The sequence below is a fragment of the Typopeltis vanoorti genome, chromosome 24 (assembly GCF_054136105.1).
Source record: "Typopeltis vanoorti isolate ZY-2024b chromosome 24, IOZ_Tvanoo_1.0, whole genome shotgun sequence".
Classification (NCBI taxonomy): Eukaryota; Metazoa; Arthropoda; class Arachnida; order Uropygi; family Thelyphonidae; genus Typopeltis; species Typopeltis vanoorti.
The window spans coordinates 20,236,977-20,259,365 of NC_143572.1; the positions used below are offsets into that span (position 1 = coordinate 20,236,977).

The 22,389-nt window shown below is 37.2% G+C and overlaps 1 protein-coding gene across 4 annotated transcripts in view; it reads right to left on the reverse strand.

Annotated features, from left to right (window-relative positions):
* The window catches only part of LOC150092978 (cotranscriptional regulator ARB2A homolog), a 216,902-nt gene extending 199,819 nt beyond the window's left edge, over nucleotides 1-17,083 (reverse strand). The window contains exons 1-2 of one of the 4 annotated variants that reach the window (XM_090413574.1): nucleotides 17,042-17,083; nucleotides 8,700-8,763 (exon numbers count right to left, since the gene is read on the reverse strand). In XM_090413574.1, the coding sequence (XP_090269700.1) occupies nucleotides 8,700-8,730 (31 nt within the window). In that variant the 5' untranslated portion in view covers nucleotides 8,731-8,763; nucleotides 17,042-17,083. Of the gene's footprint in view, nucleotides 1-8,695; nucleotides 8,764-16,590; nucleotides 16,663-16,759; nucleotides 16,921-17,041 lie in introns of those variants that run through there. The other 3 variants (XM_090413573.1, XM_090413572.1, XM_090413575.1) reach the window with 3 other exon arrangements.
* Nucleotides 17,084-22,389: the final 5,306 nt, after the last annotated feature.

Consider the following 22,389-nt stretch of genomic DNA (forward strand, 5'->3'; position numbering starts at 1 on the left):
AAACTAGCTCGGATGACAGTGAGAGTATAAAACGAGTTTTGATATGCATATAAAGTCAATATCAACAGTCCCTGATTACGAATGTGTGATGAAAGGGACAAGAAGATTTGGAGCTTCCCTGGAGAGCATTCGAAGTAAATACAATTAACCACCGCTTTGAAATGAAACATATGAATAAGCAATATTTACTAATATTCATTAAGCGCCGAAATACTCAGGAAGCAAAGTTTGTGAACCAACACCAATGTGTGAATTTTTCCATTAAAATATAAAAAATAACAAAAAAGAAATAATAAATAATAAAAGTTAAATACGTCTCTTTTAAAATAAAAAAAATCTACTTAGTCTTAAAACATTTTAAAATTGTTTTCATTATTTCACGGCCCCCCCATCAACAAAACCTACGGCCCCCAAGGGGCCCCCGCCCACAGTTTGGGAAGCGCTGACTAGATGATGGAGCAGATAAGGGTGGCTAATTTTTTATATGGAGGTCTGGATATCATACCTTTTCAGAACACATGAAATTTTTTCTGATATGCTCTGGATATAGGGAATGACAATGGATTTTTTTGGATTATGGATTTGGAGGGATGGGCAGTGTTCTGTTGATTGGCTAAAAAAAGTATTGTAGATGTGAACAAATTCTGTGGGGAGACTAGTGTGGTTTGAGGAATTTACTAAGGTTTTTATAAGAGCATACTGGGAGAGATGGTGATGTGACAGATAGTGGATATACCTTCCAGTGTGGATAGATTTTCATCATCATCAAATTCCTGATATATACCCCAAGGAGTGTAGATGATATAATAGTACTATATGAAATAGAGTACTATTATACATCATTACATCAATACATTATTACTAACTTCTTATCTACAATTTTTCTCCAACTTAGTCTGTTAAATGTCAAGACTCCAATATTATCAGGTCTTATATTTCTGTCTTCTAAGGCACTTTTTACAGACCTATATCTTGTCAGTAAAATTTACATCAATCCACCTATATCTTGGTCTTCCTCTGGGTGTTTTTCCTGCCAACCTGGCAGAGAAAACTTGTTTTGCTAATCTTTCTTTGCCCATTCTGTTTAAGTGACAATACCACCTGAGATTAGCTCTGCTAATGCATTCCTGGATGCTGACAATATCAAGTTCTTTCCTAATATCCTTGTTTTTAATATAATATTGCCATTGATGCCATCTGTTCATGCCACTAATCTTTCTCAGGACTCTCATATCTGTAGTCTCTAGTCTTCGGTCAAGTGTTTTACTTCTAACCCAGCTCTCAGATCCATAAGTTAAAATTGGTTTAAAGTATACAGCTAATTTAGTGTTTTGGCTAATTTCTCTCTTATTCCATATAAATTTATTCAGTTGACTGACTACCATACCAGCTTTGTTGATTCTGTTGTCTTCCATATTTAACTTACCATCTTCACTAAAAATCGTGCCTAAGTAGATGAAATGTTTTACTTGTTCCATAAGTTCTCCATGTGGTGTGTGGCAGAATGAAGGGTGAAGTACTGGACGTGGGTAGAAGGAACGACAGGATCATGCGAATGAAATTGGGTCTTGGAGAAGAGCGGGTGGTCGTATTATGTGTATATGCCCCGCAAGTTGGTTGTACAGCAGAGGAAAAAGATGAGTTCTGGAACGTGTTAGATGAAGAAATGAGGGAATTGGAAGAAAATGAGATGGTGATTGTCGGAGGAGACTTGAACGGGCACATAGGAAGACAGAATAGAGACTGTGAAAGGGTGCATGGTGGCCACGGAGTGGGAATGATGAACCAGGAAGGAGAGAGGGTTGTGGACTTTGCAGTAGCGTTTGATCTGGCAATTGTGAACTCGTTTTTCTTCAAGAGGGAAGAACATTTGATAACATTTAGAAGTGGTAACAACAGCTCACAAATTGACTACATTTTGACTAGAAGAAAACATCTTAAGGTTGTGACAAATTGTAAAGTAATTCCAACAGATCAAGTAGCACAACAACACCGACTGCTGTGCGCATACTTTAAAATAAGATCGAAGATAAGAACTTCTGGTTGCCATGGGATGAAGACAATTAAGTGGTTTCGCTTAAAAGAGAAGAGTGTGAGGAATCGTTTCAGGGAGAGAGTGTTAGAGAGGATTTCGGATGGACTGGAAAGTGTACAAGATTGGTGGAAACATAATTCAAAAGTAATCCTGAGCTGTGCAATCGAGGTACTTGGTGAGACATCTGGAAAGATTAGAGAGCAGAAGGAGGGTTGGTGGTGGAATAATGATGTACAAGTGGCAGTGACAGCTAAGAGGAAGGCAAAGCAGAAGTGGGATGAGTCAAGAGTGGAAGAGGACAGAGAGGTGTACAAAGAGAGAAAGCAAGAAGCCAAGAGAGTTGTGGCACAGGCGAAGGCCATGGCATATCAAGATCTGTATGATCAATTAGAAACAAAGGAAGGACAGAGAAAAATTTACCAACTAGCGAAATGTAGAAATAAAGCAGCTAAGGACATCTTACATGTGAGGCAGATCAAAGATGCTGAAGGAAGAGTATTATGGAGGGATGTGGACATAAGAAACAGATGGAAAATATACTTTGAGGGACTTTTGAATGAGGAAAATGCAAGGACTCACAGAGGAGATGGGCAGCCTTCTGAGGGGATGGTGCAGAACATCAGTAGAATGGAAGTGATGGAGGCCATGAAGAGGATGAGGAATGGAAAAGCGGTGGGCCCCGACAGAATTCCAGCGGAGGCATGGAAGGCACTGGGGGAAGAGGGAATTGACCTGCTGTGGGACCTGTTCATGAAAGTTTGCCAACAGGAAAATATACCCGAGGAATGGAGGGATAGTACTCTTGTTCCCATCTACAAGGGTAAAGGGGATGCACAAGACTGTAAAAATTACAGAGGAATAAAGTTGATGTCCCACACAATGAAGATCCTAGAAAGGGTTCTTGATGGTAGATTGAGGGAGGAGGTTGAGATTGCAAAGGAACAATTTGGCTTCATGCCTGGTAGATCAACAACAGATGCTATCTTTGGGTTACGACAGATGATGGAAAAATATCGAGAGAAACAAAGGGAGCTACATCTGGTATTTATTGATCTGGAGAAAGCATACGATAGAGTGCCAAGGCAAGAAGTCTGGAGGTGTCTGAGGGAGAAGAAGGTGCCGGAGAAATATGTCAGGTTGGTGCAGGAAATGTACAGAAATGTGAAGACAAGTGTTCGGACCTGTTTGGGACAGACAGAAAGTTTTCAAGTAACAGTTGGCTTACATCAAGGGTCAGCATTAAGTCCGTTTCTGTTTAATATTGTGATGGAGGTGGTAACAGAGGAGGTGAGAGAAGATGCACCTTGGACAATGTTGTACGCAGATGACATCTTGCTGTGTGTAGATTCAAGAGAAGAAGCAGAAACTAAACTGAAAAGATGGAGAAAAGTACTGGAAGAGAGAGGTATGAGACTGAGCAGAAGTAAGACAGAGTATATGTGTTGCGCAGTGGGCGGTGGCCAGGAGACAGATCTGGAGCTGGAAGGAAATGTCATCAGGAAGGTGAGAAACTTTAGATACTTAGGTTCAACAGTGGAAGAAGATGGAGGAGCTGAGAAGGAAGTGGGATGCAGGATACAAGCGGGTTGGAGGAACTGGAGGGAGATGGCTGGAGTGTTATGCGATAAGAGGGTGCCGATCAATCTGAAAGGCAAAATTTATAGGACAGTAGTGAGGCCAGCTATGACATATGCTATAGAAACTGTGGCCCTGAGGAAAAATAACATCAGCAGGATGGAAGTAGCAGAGATGAGAATGCTTAGGTGGATGTGCGGTGTGACCAGAAAGGATCATCTGAGAAATGACTATGTCAGGGGAACAGTGAAAGTTACGAACTTAGGAGCGAAAATACAGGAGGCAAGGTTGAGATGGTTTGGTCATGTGATGAGGAGGGAGGACGAATATGTGGGAAGAAGGGTCATGCAGATGGATGTGCAAGGAAGGCGGAAGCGTGGGCGGCCAAAGAAGAGATGGAGGGAGCTGGTAGAAGAGGATTTGAAGATGAAGAACTTGGATGTGGTGACAGCCCAAGACAGGAAGGTGTGGAGGAGACTCATAGCAAACAGTGACCCCACTTAAGTGGGAGAAGCTGTAGAAGAAGAAGAAGATAAGTTCTCCATTCACAATGCAGTTGATATTTTCAATGTTTTTGCCTATTTTCATTGTCTTTGTCTTTTTATTGCTGACCTTCATACCATATCTATTACAACAGTTATTCAATTTAGTCAGGGAATCTTACAGACTTGTAGCGGATTTATTTAGAAGTACAGTTATATCCCGACTTATGCAGTTTCTTGTATGTACGTATTCCCGTCCCGCTTCACCACTAGTCATATCTTTCCGGCGCCAGCCACATTCGCCAGTGTCGCACATGCTGTGAACAAGCACTGACGTGTTTAGCGTGGTCTCCATTCATACACGATTTTTATAGTCTACAAACCTTGCAATTGTTTAATGTTATGTTCTAGATAAAAATTTTATCACATAAAAAATAATAATGTCGTCCAAAAGACGCAAGTCCGATTCTTCTACAGCTGGCAAGAAAAAGAAAACATTGACTTTGGAAACAAAACTCAACATTATTAAGGATTTTGAAGGCGGAATGAAAATTTGTGAGCTAGCAAAGTAGTTCGATCTACAGGAATCCACAGTAAGAACAATCATAAAAGAAAGGTTTACAGATTTTGGAGGACATAGATTCTAACGAGGAATGAATTGTACCCACAAGGCAAGGAATAAAAAAATCATTAGCTTGCTATGAAGAAATTTTGCGTGACAAAAAAACACATTATGCCGTCAGACGAATCTATTTTATGAAACCATCGACATCAAAATAACTTTCTTTTTTTATGTATGAAAAACTACAATTATGATTATATTTATTAAAAAATATACGTGTTTTTGTAAACCTCTGGTCCCAATTAATTAATATTTTGTATGTTTGTATATATAAATTACATGCAAAATGATATCCCGAGTTACGCGAATTAGACTTACGCGCTTTTTGTTGGTCCCACCTACAAAGTCGGGGTATGACTGTATAACATCATCCACATAAAGCAAAGAGCTGAGATTAACACCTCCAATTTTGATATTTGATAGATTTTCTGTAAGTAAGAAAAAAAAAAAGGATAAGAATCTGTTGGGTAGTCTTATAACTAGATCATCAAGAGATGGCAGATAATTATTGTTTTCCTTTTCAATGGTGAACCAGGTCCTTGGATGTTGGCTGTGGAGGTGTGCCAAAACTTTATAAAAGCAATGCGACTAAATGGCGAATATGTTGTCTACATAGTGTAGCCAGAGTTTGGGAGTGTACTATGAAAAGATTGGTGGGGAAGGGGGGGGGGGCCCCAGCTGTGCCTTCAGACTGCTTGTAGGTTTCCTTTTCATATAATATAATTTACCTGAGTGCATGGTAAAACTGAATAAAGCTGCCATGTTAAAAGAAGGAGAATCTGAATTAATTCTGAGGTTTCCTTTAATTGGGAGAGGGGTACACTAGTGAATAGGGAAGCTATGTAATCAAAACTAACAATGTCAGTATCTTTATGAAAGTCTGACAAGCAAGATTTGAAGTGCATAAAGTTTAAATGCAAGAGAAAGTGTGGTCTGTAATAAGTAGGGGAACTAATACTTTCTGCTATGGGTCTCAAGGGCGTGTGTTCAACTTACATATTTTTAGTACCCTATAAATTCTGGGAGGCCTAGGATTATAAGGTTTTTATTTTTATGAATCCAGGATGCATCTTTATCTAATAGTTTTTGGAGTCATTGTGTGTGTGTGTGTGTGTGTGTGTGCGCGTGTGTGTGTGTGCGCGTGCGCACATGTGTTTCAGTAGGTTGGCATCAGTAAGTAGAATTTCTGACTTGAATCGATATTTTTCGATCAGAGTGATGAAGTGCTACCACGGCACCAATCATTGGATAAAAAATAAATCATGTTAATTCTATTATTGAACATTTAATAGTAATTAAAATGTTTTATTTTCAGCTATGCACTGTGATCTCAGTCAGTCAGCAACCTTAGGTAGAACGATACTCATCATAAAAGCATGTGTGTGTGTGGGAGGGGGGATTCTATCTATATGTTCACTGGACATCCACAGATGCCATATAGTCACTCTGATGTTCAGTGATATGCTACACCAGGCCTCACCATGTAGTCCTGTTGTTTGCTTTTCTGAAGACTACAACTCTCTGAAGATTAGTTGCTCCACACACCATCCATCTATCTCATTGATGGTCTACCCCTTCCTCTTTTTCCAGGAACTTTACCTTCTATTACTGTTCTGAGAAGTCCTCCTTCCATCCTTTCAATGTGTCCAAAATATTTTAACTTTCTTTTGTCAATATGCTTAAGGGGCCTTAAAGTTCTACTGATCTTTTCTAACACCCATTCATTTGTACATCTTTCAGTATATGATATCCTCAACAGCCTTCTGTAGCACCACATCTCAAGAGCAGATATCCTTTTCTTATCTGACTTCTTTAGGTTCCAAGTCTCACATCCATAAGTTGCTGTTAGAAAAACAACTGCATCCAAAATCCTCAACTTTGTTTCCATGGAGACAGATCCATCCAGATTTTAGACAAGTCTCTGACTATTGTTTTAACCATTCCTAATCTTCTTCTGACATCTTCTGAATAGCAATTTTTCACATTAATAATGGATCCCAAGTACTCAAAACTTGCCGACTTCCTCAATTCCTTCTCCATTAAGGAACTTGTTTCTGAAGAGCTTCCCTGTTCGTATTTCTTTTGAGAACCATAATCTCTGTCTTGCTAGGGTTGAGTTGGAGTCCTCTGTTATTACTGATCTTGTTAACTTTATCAAGCATTTTCCTAGTTCTTCCTTGTCATTACAGAGGAGTATGGTATCATCAGTATACCTCAGATTACTGATCAATCTACCTCCTATCCTAATTCCTGTCTTGAGCTTATCCAATGCTTCACACATGATGTCCTCAACATATATACTAAACAAGTGAGGAGAAAGTAAGCATCCTTGCCTTGCTCCTTTTTCAACCTGAAGCCAATCAGTCAATCCAACACGTTTTTACTATGGCTTCTTGCTCCCCATACAAGTTGGCTATCAACCAGATAGTGTGTTGAGGAAAACCCATTCTTTTCATTATTTCCCACAGTTTCACATGCTGAACAAAATCAAAAGCTTTAGAAAGCTTTTGACTGTGTTCTTAGAAAGCTCTAACACATTAGCGGAAGACGTCTAAATTTTTCTATGATTTGTCTAAGGCAAAGGATCTGATCTCTGGTGCCCTTACCTTTCCTAAAACCTGCTTGTTCCTCGGGTATCTCTGCTCAACTTTGGCCTCAATCCTATTTGGCATGATCTTCAATAAAATTTTGCTTGCATGAGATACTAAACTAATAGTTCTATAATTGTTGCATGCTTTCATATCTCCTTTCTTATGTAGTGGTATGAAAACAAACTTCTTCCAGTTTCTAGGCCATGATCCTGTCTCCCATATCCTTGTAATCAATCTATGAAACACTCTTATACCTCCATCCCCTGTAGCCTTAATTAACTCTACTGGGATTTCATCTACACCTGGTGCCTTGCTGCTGTTAAGCTGCTTAACTGCTCTTTCAACTTCATGCCTAAGCAGAAGAGGTTCCAAATCAAAATTTTCCTGGTGAGAGGGCTCCTCCACATTTTCTTTATCCACTCTACTGTACAGTTCCTCACAGTATTCTTTCCATCTGTTTTTGATTTCCATTTCTTCTGTTAATAATGCTCCGTTCCTGTCTATGATGACATTCAATTTGGGCTTAAAATTTTGCTTTAAGTCATGAACTAAATAAAACATCCTTTTATAGCTGAGCCTCCTCAACTGGAACTCTATCTCTTCACATTTATTAGTATAGAACTTTTCCTTGTCCTGCTTGATTGCTCTTCTGACTTCTCTATGTTATCTCTTATACTGTTCAGTCCCTGTCTCTCTTTGTTTTTCCAACCACCTTCTTTTGATTAGTTCCCATGTTGAATCTGATATCCATGGGTCTCTTGATCTTCTTATTGGGCCGAGATACTTCTAGGCTGTATCCTGTATTATCACCTTGATTCCTTCCCAAAGCATTTCTGGTGAGTTCTCCTCATTTGTCTCCAGAAAATCATCTAACTGAGTTGATGTTTCTTCTGTGAATCCATTAGGAATTACTCTAACATCCAATCTAGTGGAATGTGCCTGACTTGGATTAATTGCATGCAAATCTCTTGCCAATATGAGATTTCTGCACTTGGGATAATTCTAACCTCAAATCTTTCCTGGCATAAACATATTACAAATCTCACCTTGTCAGCATTCAAAAAATTAGGTTCTCTCTTTTATCTCAAGGTGTTACTTTACCTTTGAACAACTATTAATTCTATTCAAATTATACATCCATCCTATTCAACCACTGAATATTGTTCTCACATTTTGGGTGGTGACTAAGAGTCCCTAAAATACCTAATTCTGTAGAGAAGAGAGAATTAGATTAATGACCCATCTATAATTCATTTCACTCTCTTTCACATAGATCTCAGATATGTGCTGAAACATGTGGCTTAACTTATAATATACTGCTGTAACATGTACAAAAACACATGTACAGTATCTGCAAAATGACTAATTATTACAGGTAAGGAAAAAAAACATACCTTCATTACTGGATTTCGTTGTTTGATCCATATTAGAATATGATACAGCTATGAGGAAGATGAACTATGAATATAAATAAAATATTAATTGTAAGAGAATTCCAGGATTAAACCAATGTGTTTTTTTAAACAAATACAATAGCTAATATAAAAATAAATAATTTACAAATATATATCCTTAAGCCACTTAAAAGATTTAGCTTTTGCTCTAACAGATAAGTTATAACCATCATAATCAAACTGTTGACATGTGCCCTAAACGGGTGTACAGGACACTATGACAGTACTCAATGAAAAGTTTACATTATTACTAACTTCCATCAACTATTTTCCTCCAAATTAGTCTGCTATCTGTCAGAACTTCAACATTGCCAGATCTTGTATTACTGTTTTCTAACATACTTTTAACTGCATTGATCTACCTTGTTCTTCCTCTGGCTCTTTTTCCTACCTTCCCTACATCAAACACTTGCTTTGTTAATCTTTCCTCTCTCATTCTGTTTAGATGACGATATCACCTCAGATTAGCTCTGCTCACACATTTCTGAATGATAACAATGTCAAGTTCCTACATCGTCATTTAATTCATTTATAATTCTCTTTGTAATTCAAACTTTTTGCAGAAAATTTGTAAATGAAGTTATCAAGCAAAATATTGCAAATGTTCCTAACTTCCACACTGGGCTGCAGGAAATTGACGAGGCTAGGAATTTGGGGATACTGGAAGGCTGTGTCCAAAGGGCATATTGCAAAGGTGGCTACAACAGCTCATAGGGTTATTATTTGATTAGTAAAGAACATACTGACATGCTGGAATAAGGAAGTTATTATACCTCTTTACAAGCCATGATACAGCCTCATATGAACTACTGTGCACAGATCTGGTTGCCTGAGTTTCCAGGTGATCATGAGCAGCTTACAACTTCTTCCTCACCTCTTGAGGATGAGAAATGGGTAGAGAGGATCCAGAGACAAGTGACCAAGATGGTGGCAGGTCTATAAAATACTCATGAGGAAAGGTTGAAAATTTGTGGAATACAGAAATTAGTTGATATGCAAAACAAGGGGAGATATGATAAAGACACATTACTTAAATGTTATTATAGGTTTGATACAGAAGAAAGTTTCAGTACTTGACTAATGGGGAAGAAATATGGGTTCATCCCTGGAAATTGAGCAAGAGTGTGGTTAGCAAAGGGGTGAGGACTAGATGTTTTGCTGGGAGGGTGGTGAATGTAATGGGTTGCCAGACTCAGCTGTGATGTTTTGTTGGTAAATAAGTTCAAAGCAAAGCATAACAGGTATTGTGAATATGTTGGTTGGTGCAACGCCTACTAGGATCTCCCCAACTGAGTCAACTACAGATCCATGGAGATACCTGTATAATAATAATACCTTCTTAAGAAGAGGCTCTTCCCTACATAACTGTCTAAGTATATGCAAACTTTTGTTTACAAACATTAATTTGAATATACCTCATCAAGGTATATGCAAACGATTTTTTTTATATCACTTCCACATACAGAATTATAGTCAATTTTGTCATGTGTGGATAGGATTATTATCCTATCCACACATGGCAAAGAGAAAAGGAATCTATTAATGTTCTTTCTGAAGAGCTGGAGGGTGTCATCTTTGGGAAAAAAACTTCATGGGGAAAGCTGTTCCTGAGAGCAGATGTAGATGAAGCAGGAGTAACAAGTTTGGTGGGTTAACAGTTGAACTGTAAATGAATGATGGGTGGGTGTTGCTTGTGTTATGATAGGCACAGCAGAAATGGGGAGGGGAATGATTAATGCCAGTTCTGTGGAACAGTGCTTATGGAAGCATCTGTAGAAAAGCACAATGCAGAACCTAACTGCCTGCAAGACAGTCGGTGGAGCAAGTCTGTGAGAGGAAGATCACCAATTAATTAGCCAAACCATCCTCTTTTGGCCAACCAAGAAAGTCTTAAAGGTTATTGGTGCACACCACACCAAACGAAACCGCAGTATTCTAAGGTTGGGCAGATTTCGGATTTGTGCTAGGAAAGGCTAGAGTAAATGTCAGTACAAAAAGAGAGATTTAATCCTGACTCTTGAGCTGTGTTAACAAAAGGTAAGGGAGATGAATTCATATCGTTTTTTCATGGGGAAAAAAAAAAAAAAAAGATGAAACTCTGTTTTGGTAGCAATGAAGGTAACGACGATGTCATCATTCTTCCCATTGAAGGGTGGTTTATATAAAGATCAGTAAGGACAGTTGTTAAAAATCTTGGTGCTTATGAAAACAATGAACAGGGTTGAAGTCAGTGAGAGAAGGCTATATATATATATATATATATATATGAGGAAGAGGGTAACAGAGCCTTGAGGATGTCTCTGCCTTAGTAGAGAAATATGGGGGGAGAGAGAGAGAGAAAATATGTCCACCATTATAGAAAGAAAACAACCAGAGAGAAAACTGGCTATCCGAATACAATGGGTGAAAGGCAGACCATAAGGTGACAATTTGCTGCACAACCCAATCCAGCAGTGGGACATTTCTGTGGCACCTCTCCAGCAGTGGGAAACATGCTGTGGATCTTGAGTGGCAAACTTGATCTGTCACTCCGGTCAGTGATCAGCTGGTAATTATACTGGTAGAATTATACTGGTATATGCTAGATCCTATTAAATGCCTTATAAATGTTTCTCCATTTATAAGGCATTTATAATTATACTGGTAGAATTATACTGGTATATGCTAGATCCTATTAAATGCCTTATAAATGTTTCTCCAAACATTTCTGTGGCACCTATCCAGCAGTGGGAAATGTGCTGTGGATCTTGAGTGGCAAACTCCATCTGTCACTCCGGTCAGTGATCAGCTGGTAATTATATGGTAATGGAGTTGACTTTTGATGATCTACATTAATTTAGGTATCACTGAAGTGAAAGTCCGTCCCCCAAAAAATAGACTTTTTTTGGGAATTGGGTGAATATTGGTTTTGCTTTATGCTGCAGAGTGAATACCAGCTGAGTATAAAGGGTGTAGAGATGATAAAGGACAGATGTTAGTTTTGGAGTACATCTCTTAAGTACAACTATGGGAAATTAGGACCTGAAGACTTTTTTGCTACCTAGGTTGTTCAAGATGCTTCCTTATCTTTCTGGGAAAAAGTCTGAAGGTAAAGCTGACATCTTGCTATTCTTCTTAGTATTGGCTGGAGGTGATTTGCCTTTATCATCTATGCAGCAGCTCGAAGAAAATGACACCAGGAGGTCAGCTTTGTCTTCAGGTCTTGTTAGGTATGAATTTAATAATAAACTGTAATAACATTAAATATATAAATTTAAGCATCAGTGCTAGTAATGGCTTTGAGAATTTCTGCAGTGTGTTGGGTTCCGAGTTATATAATTAGGCAAACCATTTGAAAACTAACTTTTATCTAAAAATTATTGATATCAATTTATACAATGAAAAAAAATAATTATGCACTAATTTTCTGAGATTTTTCAAATCCTGATTAATAATGGCATGCTAGTTAAATTCAATTTGGTGGTATTTTTTATGCAAAATATTTGTGAGGATGATAACAGAAGAGATTTGGAATACACACATCTGGCCACAGATATTTAATCCAAAACAGAAGAGACACCTATTCAGTGAACAAGTGAATACATTAAATCAGGAAAACTAGAGTTGGAAGGGTAAAGGTAAGAAGGAAACAGAGATGGCTGCATAGTAATTAGCTCTGATGAAAAAGGGTTATATGGCATATCAGGGACCAAGTGAAAACTGAGGAAAACAGTAATAGATTATTATTATTATTGTAGAGATACCTCCACAAGAGTCCAAAGACTCATTGCAGGAGACCCAAACTATCCACACAATCTATCATATCTCTCCTTGAACCCATTCCATTCATTCTTCACTAGAAAAATCTAGTCCTCACACCTTACTAATCACACCTTTACTCAACTTCCAGGAATGGCCTCTTATTCTTTACCCTCTAGCCAAGTGCTGAAACATTTCCCCTGCATCATTCCTATAAAACCCTTTAAGTAACTTAAATGTTTCTATCACATCCCCTCCTTTTTGCTTATCAACCAACTTTGCAATCCATACACTCAATCCATCCTCATAGGAAACATTTTACAGACCACTCACCATCCTGGTTGCTTGCCTCTGAATCCTCTCTACCACTTTCTCAACCCCAAGAAACCCAGGAGACTAGACCTGAGCACAGTAATCCAGAGGTGGACATATCAAAGCCTTATAAAGAGGCCTTGATATGTCCACAGATATTTAATCCAAAGCAGAAGAGACACCTATTCAGTGAACAAGTGAACATATTAAATCAGAAAACTAGAGCTGGAAGGGTAAAAGTAGGAAGGGAACAGAGTAAACTTCCTTATATTTACTTGTTAGTATATTCTTCAATAACTAAGTAATCTTATTGGCTACATTAACAACCCTAGCAAAATTCCCTCTAAACTTCAACTCTGTCTACCACCACTCCTAAATCCCTAGCTTCATCTATTTCCTGGAGTACAGTTCCATCAATGTGGTACACAGCTTGTAATTGATTTATCCCAAATTTCTCCACATTAAACTGACACCTATTATGTTTTGCCCATACTGACAGCCTATTTAAATCATTCTACAAGCTTTCCACATCACCATAGATAAAAATCCTAATGGGAATTCTGATGATGCACTACTTTTTTCTGTATACAAATGACAGAGGTATTAGATATTAATATTTTGAATGTTGTAACCAATTATTTTTTCTCTCTGAATAATTCAGAGATTTGCTCACATTACAATGAGCAAAATGCATAAGAGTCTAATAAATTCTAATTTCCCCTTACATGTTAAAGCATTTTTTAAAAAGTATTATAACATATTTATAGTCAACAAACAGCATCAAATCAGATTGTGATTACCATCTTCACAATAAGCACTTTGAAGACAGGAAGAAAGGCAACAGATAAAGAAAATCTGAAAATACTAGTTTAATGTGCCAAAACTAGTAGGTGACTAGTAGAATTAAATCTTTACGATCAATAAACCCAGTGTTAGTCATTTTTATTACAGTATAAAAGTACACGCACACACACATATATATATTTTGTATGCTATACTATCAAAAATATTCAGACACCACACTGTATAACTTTTCTCAGCATCAGCTGTAGATAAATGACAACTGACATATAATCCATTTAGAATAGTGCAAGTGAATTGTTTATTTGAAAAGTAAAGTATTCAGAAAACATGCCTTATTTAAGTGTATGTATTTCCCCAAAAATGAAGTATAAAGAAACTGTTAGTCTAGAGCTGTGTCAAGTGGTTAGAATTAAAAACATCTGTCATATTAAGATAAACTGTTTCCAGTTCTAGAAACATGAATGTTCTTGCTTGATGCAAATATCAAATTAATTTTAACCCCAGTCAAACTCACTGAAGTCATTTCTTCGATAACCTGTAGATCAACACATTCAGAAGTGTAGCTCCATAGACCCTACTTCTGATTTCTTTACATTAATTTCTCAAATGAGGCTGGGGGGGGGGGGAAGCAATCATCCTGATCATCTACTGGTATGGTCAGGGGTGTGCCAGTAGTGTCCAGCACCTATGTGCAAAACTTTAGTTGGTGCCCCTATCCCCCCCCTGCAATAAAAAAGTACTTTAAAAAAACGTTTTTTTTAAAGTATTTCCTCCTCTTTGGTGCCTTTACTATCCTGGCACCTGTGTGCATTGCACACATTGCACATATGGCTGGCATGCCCCTGGGTATGGTGGGAGATACTTTACATGAACTGTCAGTACTTAAGATGAAGCAGAACTGAGACAGTGGGAAAGTATGTGTGCCTTTGGTGCCTTTACTATCCTGGCACCTGTGTGCATCGCACACATTGCACATATGGCTAGCGTGCTCATGGGTATAGTGGGAGATACTTTACTTGCACTGTCAGTACTTAAGATGAAGCAGAACTGAGACAGTGGGAAAGTATGTTTTCTTATTACATATTATAAAAGAATGATGTGATTACAAAAAAGTTGGACAGATGTATCCAACAACTTTTGCAAGAAATCAGAAGGCATAACTGCCAATTAGACAAGAGACAGGCCTTCTACAAAATCTGACTTTGAAATGGATAATAAGAAAACTTAACTTACATTGAATGTCTCTTCCTTGGTCTTATCCCCAAATAATTTTGCAATTATTTCTATCCACTCACTGGCTAGCTGGTTGAGAAATGATAGTTTTGTGTTGTCTGTAAAACTGTTTGTATTCTTAAAACAGTGCACTTAATTTTTGGGAGGAAAATCCAATTCATCAGGAAGAATAAAAGTTTTTCACTTTGGTCAGAGACTAGTCAAACTCAGCTTTGCTTAAAACATCATCAAAACTTAATCATTTCCATCAATGACAGATTGAACTTCAGTCTTTTCATCAAAGTAATGTAAAAAGATAAACCTTACATTTCTTAAATGACATAAACCTTACATGTGCTTCATTGACTACACGAAAGTATTTGACTGTGTCAGGTAGGAGAGCATGTGGAAAATACTATGTAAAATGGACATCCCAGAATAACACACCTTTTAAAACAACTCTACAAGAGGAATCAGACTGCAGTGAAGATGGATGGAAAAACATCTCAGTGGTTCAACGTCAAGAAAGGTGTGAGACAAGGATGCATACTCTCCCCTAATCTACACAATCTTTATGGAGAACATTAATCTGAATGGCACTCAACAGACACAATAGCAATTTCTCAGTTGGTTGCAAAAAGATAAACAATCTTAGGTATGCTGACAATACTGTTCTTTTTGCCAGCAGCAAAGGAGAACTGGAGAATTTCCCTCATTGAACGATTTGAATGGGAAAGCATGAAATATGGTTTAAGAATTAATTGTGATAAAACAAAATACATGGCCATCAATGAAAATGACAATTTCGCCCATTACATTAACTTCCAGAAGGTGGATGAATTCATTTACCTTGGAGCTCTAATAAGCACCAAGAATAAATGTCAACCAGAAATTAAAAGGAGAATTACCATGGTGAGGTCAGCAATGGTGCAATTGCAGAAAATATGAAAAGACAGAAACATTTCCACCACCACTACATCAAAACTGGTCAACAGCTTGGTGTTTTTGATTTTCATTTATGGTGCTGAATTTTGGACACTCAGCAAGAAAGATATGGACAGGATAAACAACTTTGAGATGTGGTGCTGAAAAAGAATATTGAGAGTCTCCTGGATGGGCCTAACGGTATAATAAGTCGACTAAAAATCAAGAGGCAGCTATGTAACATTGTGAATGAAAGAATTCTCAATATTTTGGTCACATTTCAAGATATGAAAATGATAACCTAGAAAACCTTATCATTCAGGGCAAAGTGGAATTGTTATTGTTATCATTAAGAGAGACCTCCAGGTAGTTAGGAACTCATCGAGGGAAGCCATACTATTCACATCAGTTCACATACCTGTTCTTTCAATTCATTCATGCTGCTTGCACACATAGCATTCAACCGCAATCTATTCCAATCACGCACTACTCTGAGAGAGAAAAAATCTAGCCATAACTCTGCACCCTCCATAAAATGAAAAATCACGCGTTATTTTCATATGTGAAAAACTTAAATTTAAAAAATGAATTGAAATAGCTTTGATATGTTTGTAAATATATATACTAATACTAAAGAAATATGATTTCGCTCAAAGAGCACAAATTTAAATTCTCTTGCTTTACGTGCCTTAAATATACTTCAAAGTTAAGCATGTCGAAAACTGGTGAGCTCGAGCAAAAGAAAAATTAGCCATACCTCGAATACCAATTTTAGTGTTATGTTTTTTTTTCTTTTTTGAAAAATGAAATAGCATAGTTTATCAAAAAAAAAAAAAATTACCAATTCACATAGCAGCCGCTTATACGGGTAAACGAGCTGCCGCGTTCACATTAGTGGACGGAAATTTATAAGCACCCAATCACGCGGTCATATAAAGTGATTATCTAAAAAGGAGAAACACTACTGAAATTTATTCCATCACTCCTAGAAATTTATTTCATTTTCTTACCAACAGACACCTGAAAAGAAAGGAACCCAAGAGATTGTTCAGCGACAACCTAGCGATAATATTATTAATTATAAAAAACATTCGATTAACTTCTTTCAAGTGGTTTGTCAAATGACAGTCGCAGAGAAAAAAGAAAAAAAAAACATAATCAATGTAGTGAAACTCATAATGAGACCTATTTTCATTACTAGCAACTGTATTAATAATTCTTAATGAACTAATTAAAAATCAGAAAAAAACACAAAAGGGTGAAATTGTTCATTTTTATTAAATATTTTTTACCCGGATTCACATGGTTGATACTGAAAAGCACTAAACGAGAACGCCGCCTGTACTTGGTTATTTGTAATATAATGTTTGTACTTTTAATTAAATTGTATTTTAAAAAATCAAAAAGATAGAATTTCAGATTTTTAGTATTCTTAACCCCCCCCCCCCCCCATCTTCCTCTTTCTTGCCTTTCGCCGAAGATTTTGGGACCGGTGAGTCTTCGGACTCCTTCGAGGTTATCAGGAATAATAATAATAATAATAATAATAATAATAATAATAATAATAATAATAATAATAATAATAATAATAATAATAATAATAATAATTCTGGCTAATGTTAAGCTTCTTCATCCGCTGATAGGCTAAGGGTGACAAGTTTTGTACATTGTATCGCAACAAGAAAATTTAAAGAAGTCTCGCAAATTATTAGGATCCCTACACAATGCAATAAAAATCAAGGCTTAATTTTACATCAAATATGGTCTCTTTTCATCGAAAATTTAACTGCCACGGACCTAGGATATAGCACGCGTGATACCACAGAACGTGGCAGCAACAACTAGCAATGTTCAAACACGCATACAGTAACGAATTTACCGATTGTATTCTGGTTTATCAACTGTATGTAACAGTTGTGAAGGAATCAAAACATCTAATATTGTAAATTTTGTTGTAAACCTTTTCTGTACTAGTACTCCCGATGATGTAAGTCTTACGAAACCTGTCGGGATTTAATTGCTTATTTTAATTAAACTCTTTATTTACATCATAATGTGGTCTCAATAACGAAAACTACCCACAAAACTGCTAAACCACAGAAACTTACTTTTACACTTTTGTATATTGTCAGCAGACATATATTATGCCAATATTTGCAGAAGGAAAATTCTGCAACCCTCCTGTGAAACAGATTAGACTTAAATGCATTCAATGTGCCTGAACTCACTAGACTTTCAGACAATGCATTCCAATCACCCACCACTCTTCACGCAGAAAATTTACTCCTAATCCCCTTGTTCACACCCATCTTATACAGCTTCAGGAGATGGCTCTCGTTCTCCCCTGTTTCCAGATATTCTATGAAAAATCTCATCCAAGTTAATTTGGTAATGACCCTTCACCAACTTATGACTCTCGATTATGTCTCCACTCATCCGTCTATCGACCAGTCTCTGCAATTTCCATTCTCTCAATCTGAGAGAATGGAAATTACTTATATTCTACATTCCAAATACTAGAAACCAACTTAGTCAATCGTTTCTGAACCCTCTCCAACTCATCATCCTTTTGAAAACTTGGTGACCAAATATGTGCACAGTAATCCATATGTGGCCTAATCAAAGTCTTGTACAATGGAATCAAAACATCCTTCTACACGTCGGCATCATCTCCACATCATTCTCATAATCCACTGTACTGTCCTCGCAATTTTAGCGAAATGTCCACGAACTTAAATCCCTATCCACCATCATTCTCAGATCTTTCATCTCCTCCAAAATATCCCCACCAAGCCTGCATCCCATCTTTGCTTCCCAAATTTTAAAATCTTATGCATTGCACATTAAACTGATATTCCCACACACTCACTCATTCAGAAAATCTATTTAGGTCCTCTTGCAAAACTAAAACAACTGCTCTATTACTCACCTCTCTCTCTCTCTCTCTCTCCAGCTTTGCATCATCTGTAAACAATTGTGTATCACCATTTAAGTCCTTTCCAATATCATTTACATACAATTTAAATAACAATGTCTTCAAAACAGACCGCTGGGCCAAGCTACTAGTGACTTTCTTCTTCTGGGATATCACTTCCCATACACAACCTGTTGATATATATCTAGGCTGACTATACGTACCGATTTGAACGGGACAGTACCGTTTTTTTCATATTTCCCGGCTGTCCCGTCGTTTTAATAAAAATGTAAATTTTATCCCGTTTTAAATAAAAACTATAAAGATACATTATATTGGTCAATCGTAAATTATTATTCATAACGTATAATCGTGTATCAATATCATGGACACCACAATAATTTGTATAACCATGGAGTCGCATTGTTCGATACTAAATATCAATGTCTGCAGTGATGTATTGAGAGAAAATAAAAAAACACATGTTGGCAACACTTGCGGGTCTCAGACGAGGCGTCTATTCTGCTGTAGCGTTAGTTTTTGTTTTGCCTGGATGCTAACTGGTGGCTTTGTTATTCAATGCCGGTGGTTTAAATTTCATATTTTTTAAAGTTTTAGGTCTATCCTTGCAATTCCAAAGAGGCGAAACTGCAGTTTTAATGAGGGTATTCAGAAAGAATTCAAATTTATTAAACTGGACAAGCTGTGTAGTGATGGAACAAACTTGGTATGCCAACATTGCATTGTCCATTTTTCCGTTGCTCATGGAGGCAGAAGCGATATCACCTAACATCTACATAGCTAGAAACATAAGGATGCTGAAAGGACTCTGCCTTCATTTAAAAACATCAGCTCGTTTATGGTGAGACGTGATGGTGATAGTGAAAACGATAAAATTGCAGCAGGTTAAGCTCTTGTTGCTTATTATACTGTGCGAAAAGGACTGCTTGTCGACATTGATGAATAATATTTATTAACCAAAATTTTCTTCAGCACATACAAAATCAGAAGCAAGAATTACCAACTATTTATAACCATACATATTGAACGAAGTAATAGAGGATTTGAATAAAACAAAAAGCATTATGGTCATTTTAGATGCATCAAACAAAAAAAGACATAATCTTTTTTCAATTGTTGTGCAGTACTTTTTGCCAAATTGTGGTGTTCAAGACAAAATTATAGACCTTATTTCCTTACCTGGTGAAAGATCCGGCATATAGTGTGCTACGTTGAAGGAAGTAAGTGACAAATTTGCCATACAAAACAAAACTGTTGCTTTGTGTGGAAAAAACACGAACACCAATGTTAGTGGTTGCAAAAGACTTGGCAAAACATAATGAATTTATGTAATAAAACGTTTTTATCGTCTTACTTTTCATGAATACAGAATATTACATAACCCCATCCCGTTTTTGCCATCCCAATGTCTCGTTTTGGTCTCAAGGAAATATGGTCAGCCTATATATATATATATATATATACTGTATATATATATATCAGAAAGCCAATCTCCAATACAACGCCCTAATCTACTATCCAACTCTATATGTTTCACTTTAACTACTAGTTTGTCACGTGGTCATCTATCGAAAGCCTTTGCAAAATCTAAATATACTACTGTATATGCATTCCCCCCCTGTCCAATGTATTCGAAACCTTGTTATGATAAGTAAGCAGATTGCTAAAACAAGATTATCCTTTAGTTTATGCCAATTTTGCCGCCCCAAAAAAACTTGTCGCTCAGTGCAACTGCACGTATTGCACCGTCGGTAGAGCAGGCCCTGAAAAGGGGTCAATAAACCCTAAAATGATTTTGAGTAACACCTAGTAAACATACAACTCCAACTGGCTACTATTCATCAAAAACATCATTCTCATTAACCATTCCAAGTAAACCGATAAATTGTAAGTAAATTTTTAATGTTCTTTATAATTTTTTAAAGTATTTTCTTTAAATATTTCTTATCGAAAAGCAGTAATGAAGTAAAAGGGTAAGAAATTATTATTTTTAAATTGAGAATTTTATTATTGATAACAGTTATTGATAACAGCTCATCAAATCACTTGGTTACTGAAAAATACTTTGACGAGCAGAGACAAGCAAGTTGTTGTTCCTCTGTACCGAGCCTTGATAAGAACTCATCTCGACTATTGTGCCCAGATTTGGTCACCTAGGTTTCTACTTGGTGGGGAGGAGGTGGAGAGGATCCAGAGGCGAGTGACCAAGATAATAGCAGGTCTTTGGAATGAACCTTATGAGAACAGGTTGAAGATTTGTGGGTTACAGAAATTGGGAGATATGATTGAGACATTAAAATTGCTGAAGGGTTTCTGTAGGAATAATTCAGAGGATATTTTTGAGATCAAGACTGGTGGTGGGAGAACTAGGGAACATATATGGAAGCTGGGTAAGAGTGTGGTTAGCAAGGGTGTGAGAGCTGGGTTCTTTACTTTTAGAGTGGTAAATGAGTGGAATAAGCTGCCAGAGTCTGTTGTGGGTGCTATGGCAGTGAATGCGTTCAAGGCAAGGTATGATAGACACTGTGAGAATGTCGAATAGTTGTGTGTGCATGATGTTTAGGGCCTCCCTCGATGAGTCTAAGGACTCCCTGGAGTCGCCCGTAATAATAGTAATAATAATAGTAATAGTAATAATTTATTCATTTACTTAACGTGAAGGTCGATGGCGGATCAAGGATTCCATGAAGGTGTCAATGGTCTAAAAAGATTGCCGATCCCTGCCCTATATAGACCACTTTTTGATATCTGCCCAGCAGCAGCCCTCCTATCCACTTATACGGTGTCACGTCCATCCCCATTTCTTCTAATTTACATAACAGAGTTCCAGTAGTAACCTCACTAGGATGATATACCCTTGCAAAGTGGTTACTCAGTAACTCAACAATTTTCTTCGTCTGTCTTCTTGTGACCATCACCACTCATTAAGATTAATCTTCAATAATCATTCGTCCTCTTACTTTCAACATAACGAAAGAACTCTTTGAGATTTCCTTTGGCCTGCTCAGCCAGATTATTCTCATTGTCTGATTTTATCTTTTTGCTTGATGGTCACCTTTTTCTTTATATACCTTCCACAGCATTTTTTTCTTCTGCAACTTGTGTTTAATGATATTACTCATCCATTTAACTCCTATCGGATTAACCCTCCTTACCTTGGGTATACAATTTGATTGCTCCCTCTAGATGACCATTAACTATATCCCGTGCACCTAAAATCCTTACTCTGAAGTGTTTCCTGTCATGCTACAGATTTAAGCTCCTTTTGAAGCATGTCATAATCACTCAAAATCACTTGTCTTGTAGTTCCACAAATAACCCTTCTTGACAGAATATTCCCCATGTTGTGCAATTTATCAAGTTGAAACCGCATGGTCAATTTCCAATCGGAGGCAATGTTGTCACCTTGGTTATGGATAGTTCTGCTGATCTTATGACCAGGTCGAATACTCCACCACTCCTAGTCTCTTCCATCACATGCTGCCTTAAGTAATTATTTCTTAGCAGGTGTATAAATTCTATTTTCTTCCTGCCATTTAACCTTTCGTTCTTCCAGTCTATATCTCCATAGTTGAAGTCCCCCATAATAATCACTCGACCTGTCATTGTACTAATTTGGCGATGCATGTTTTCCACATCATCTGTGGAACTCCCTGGCCTATAGCAACAACCCACTGTATAGTTTGTCTTACTGGCCTTAATCTC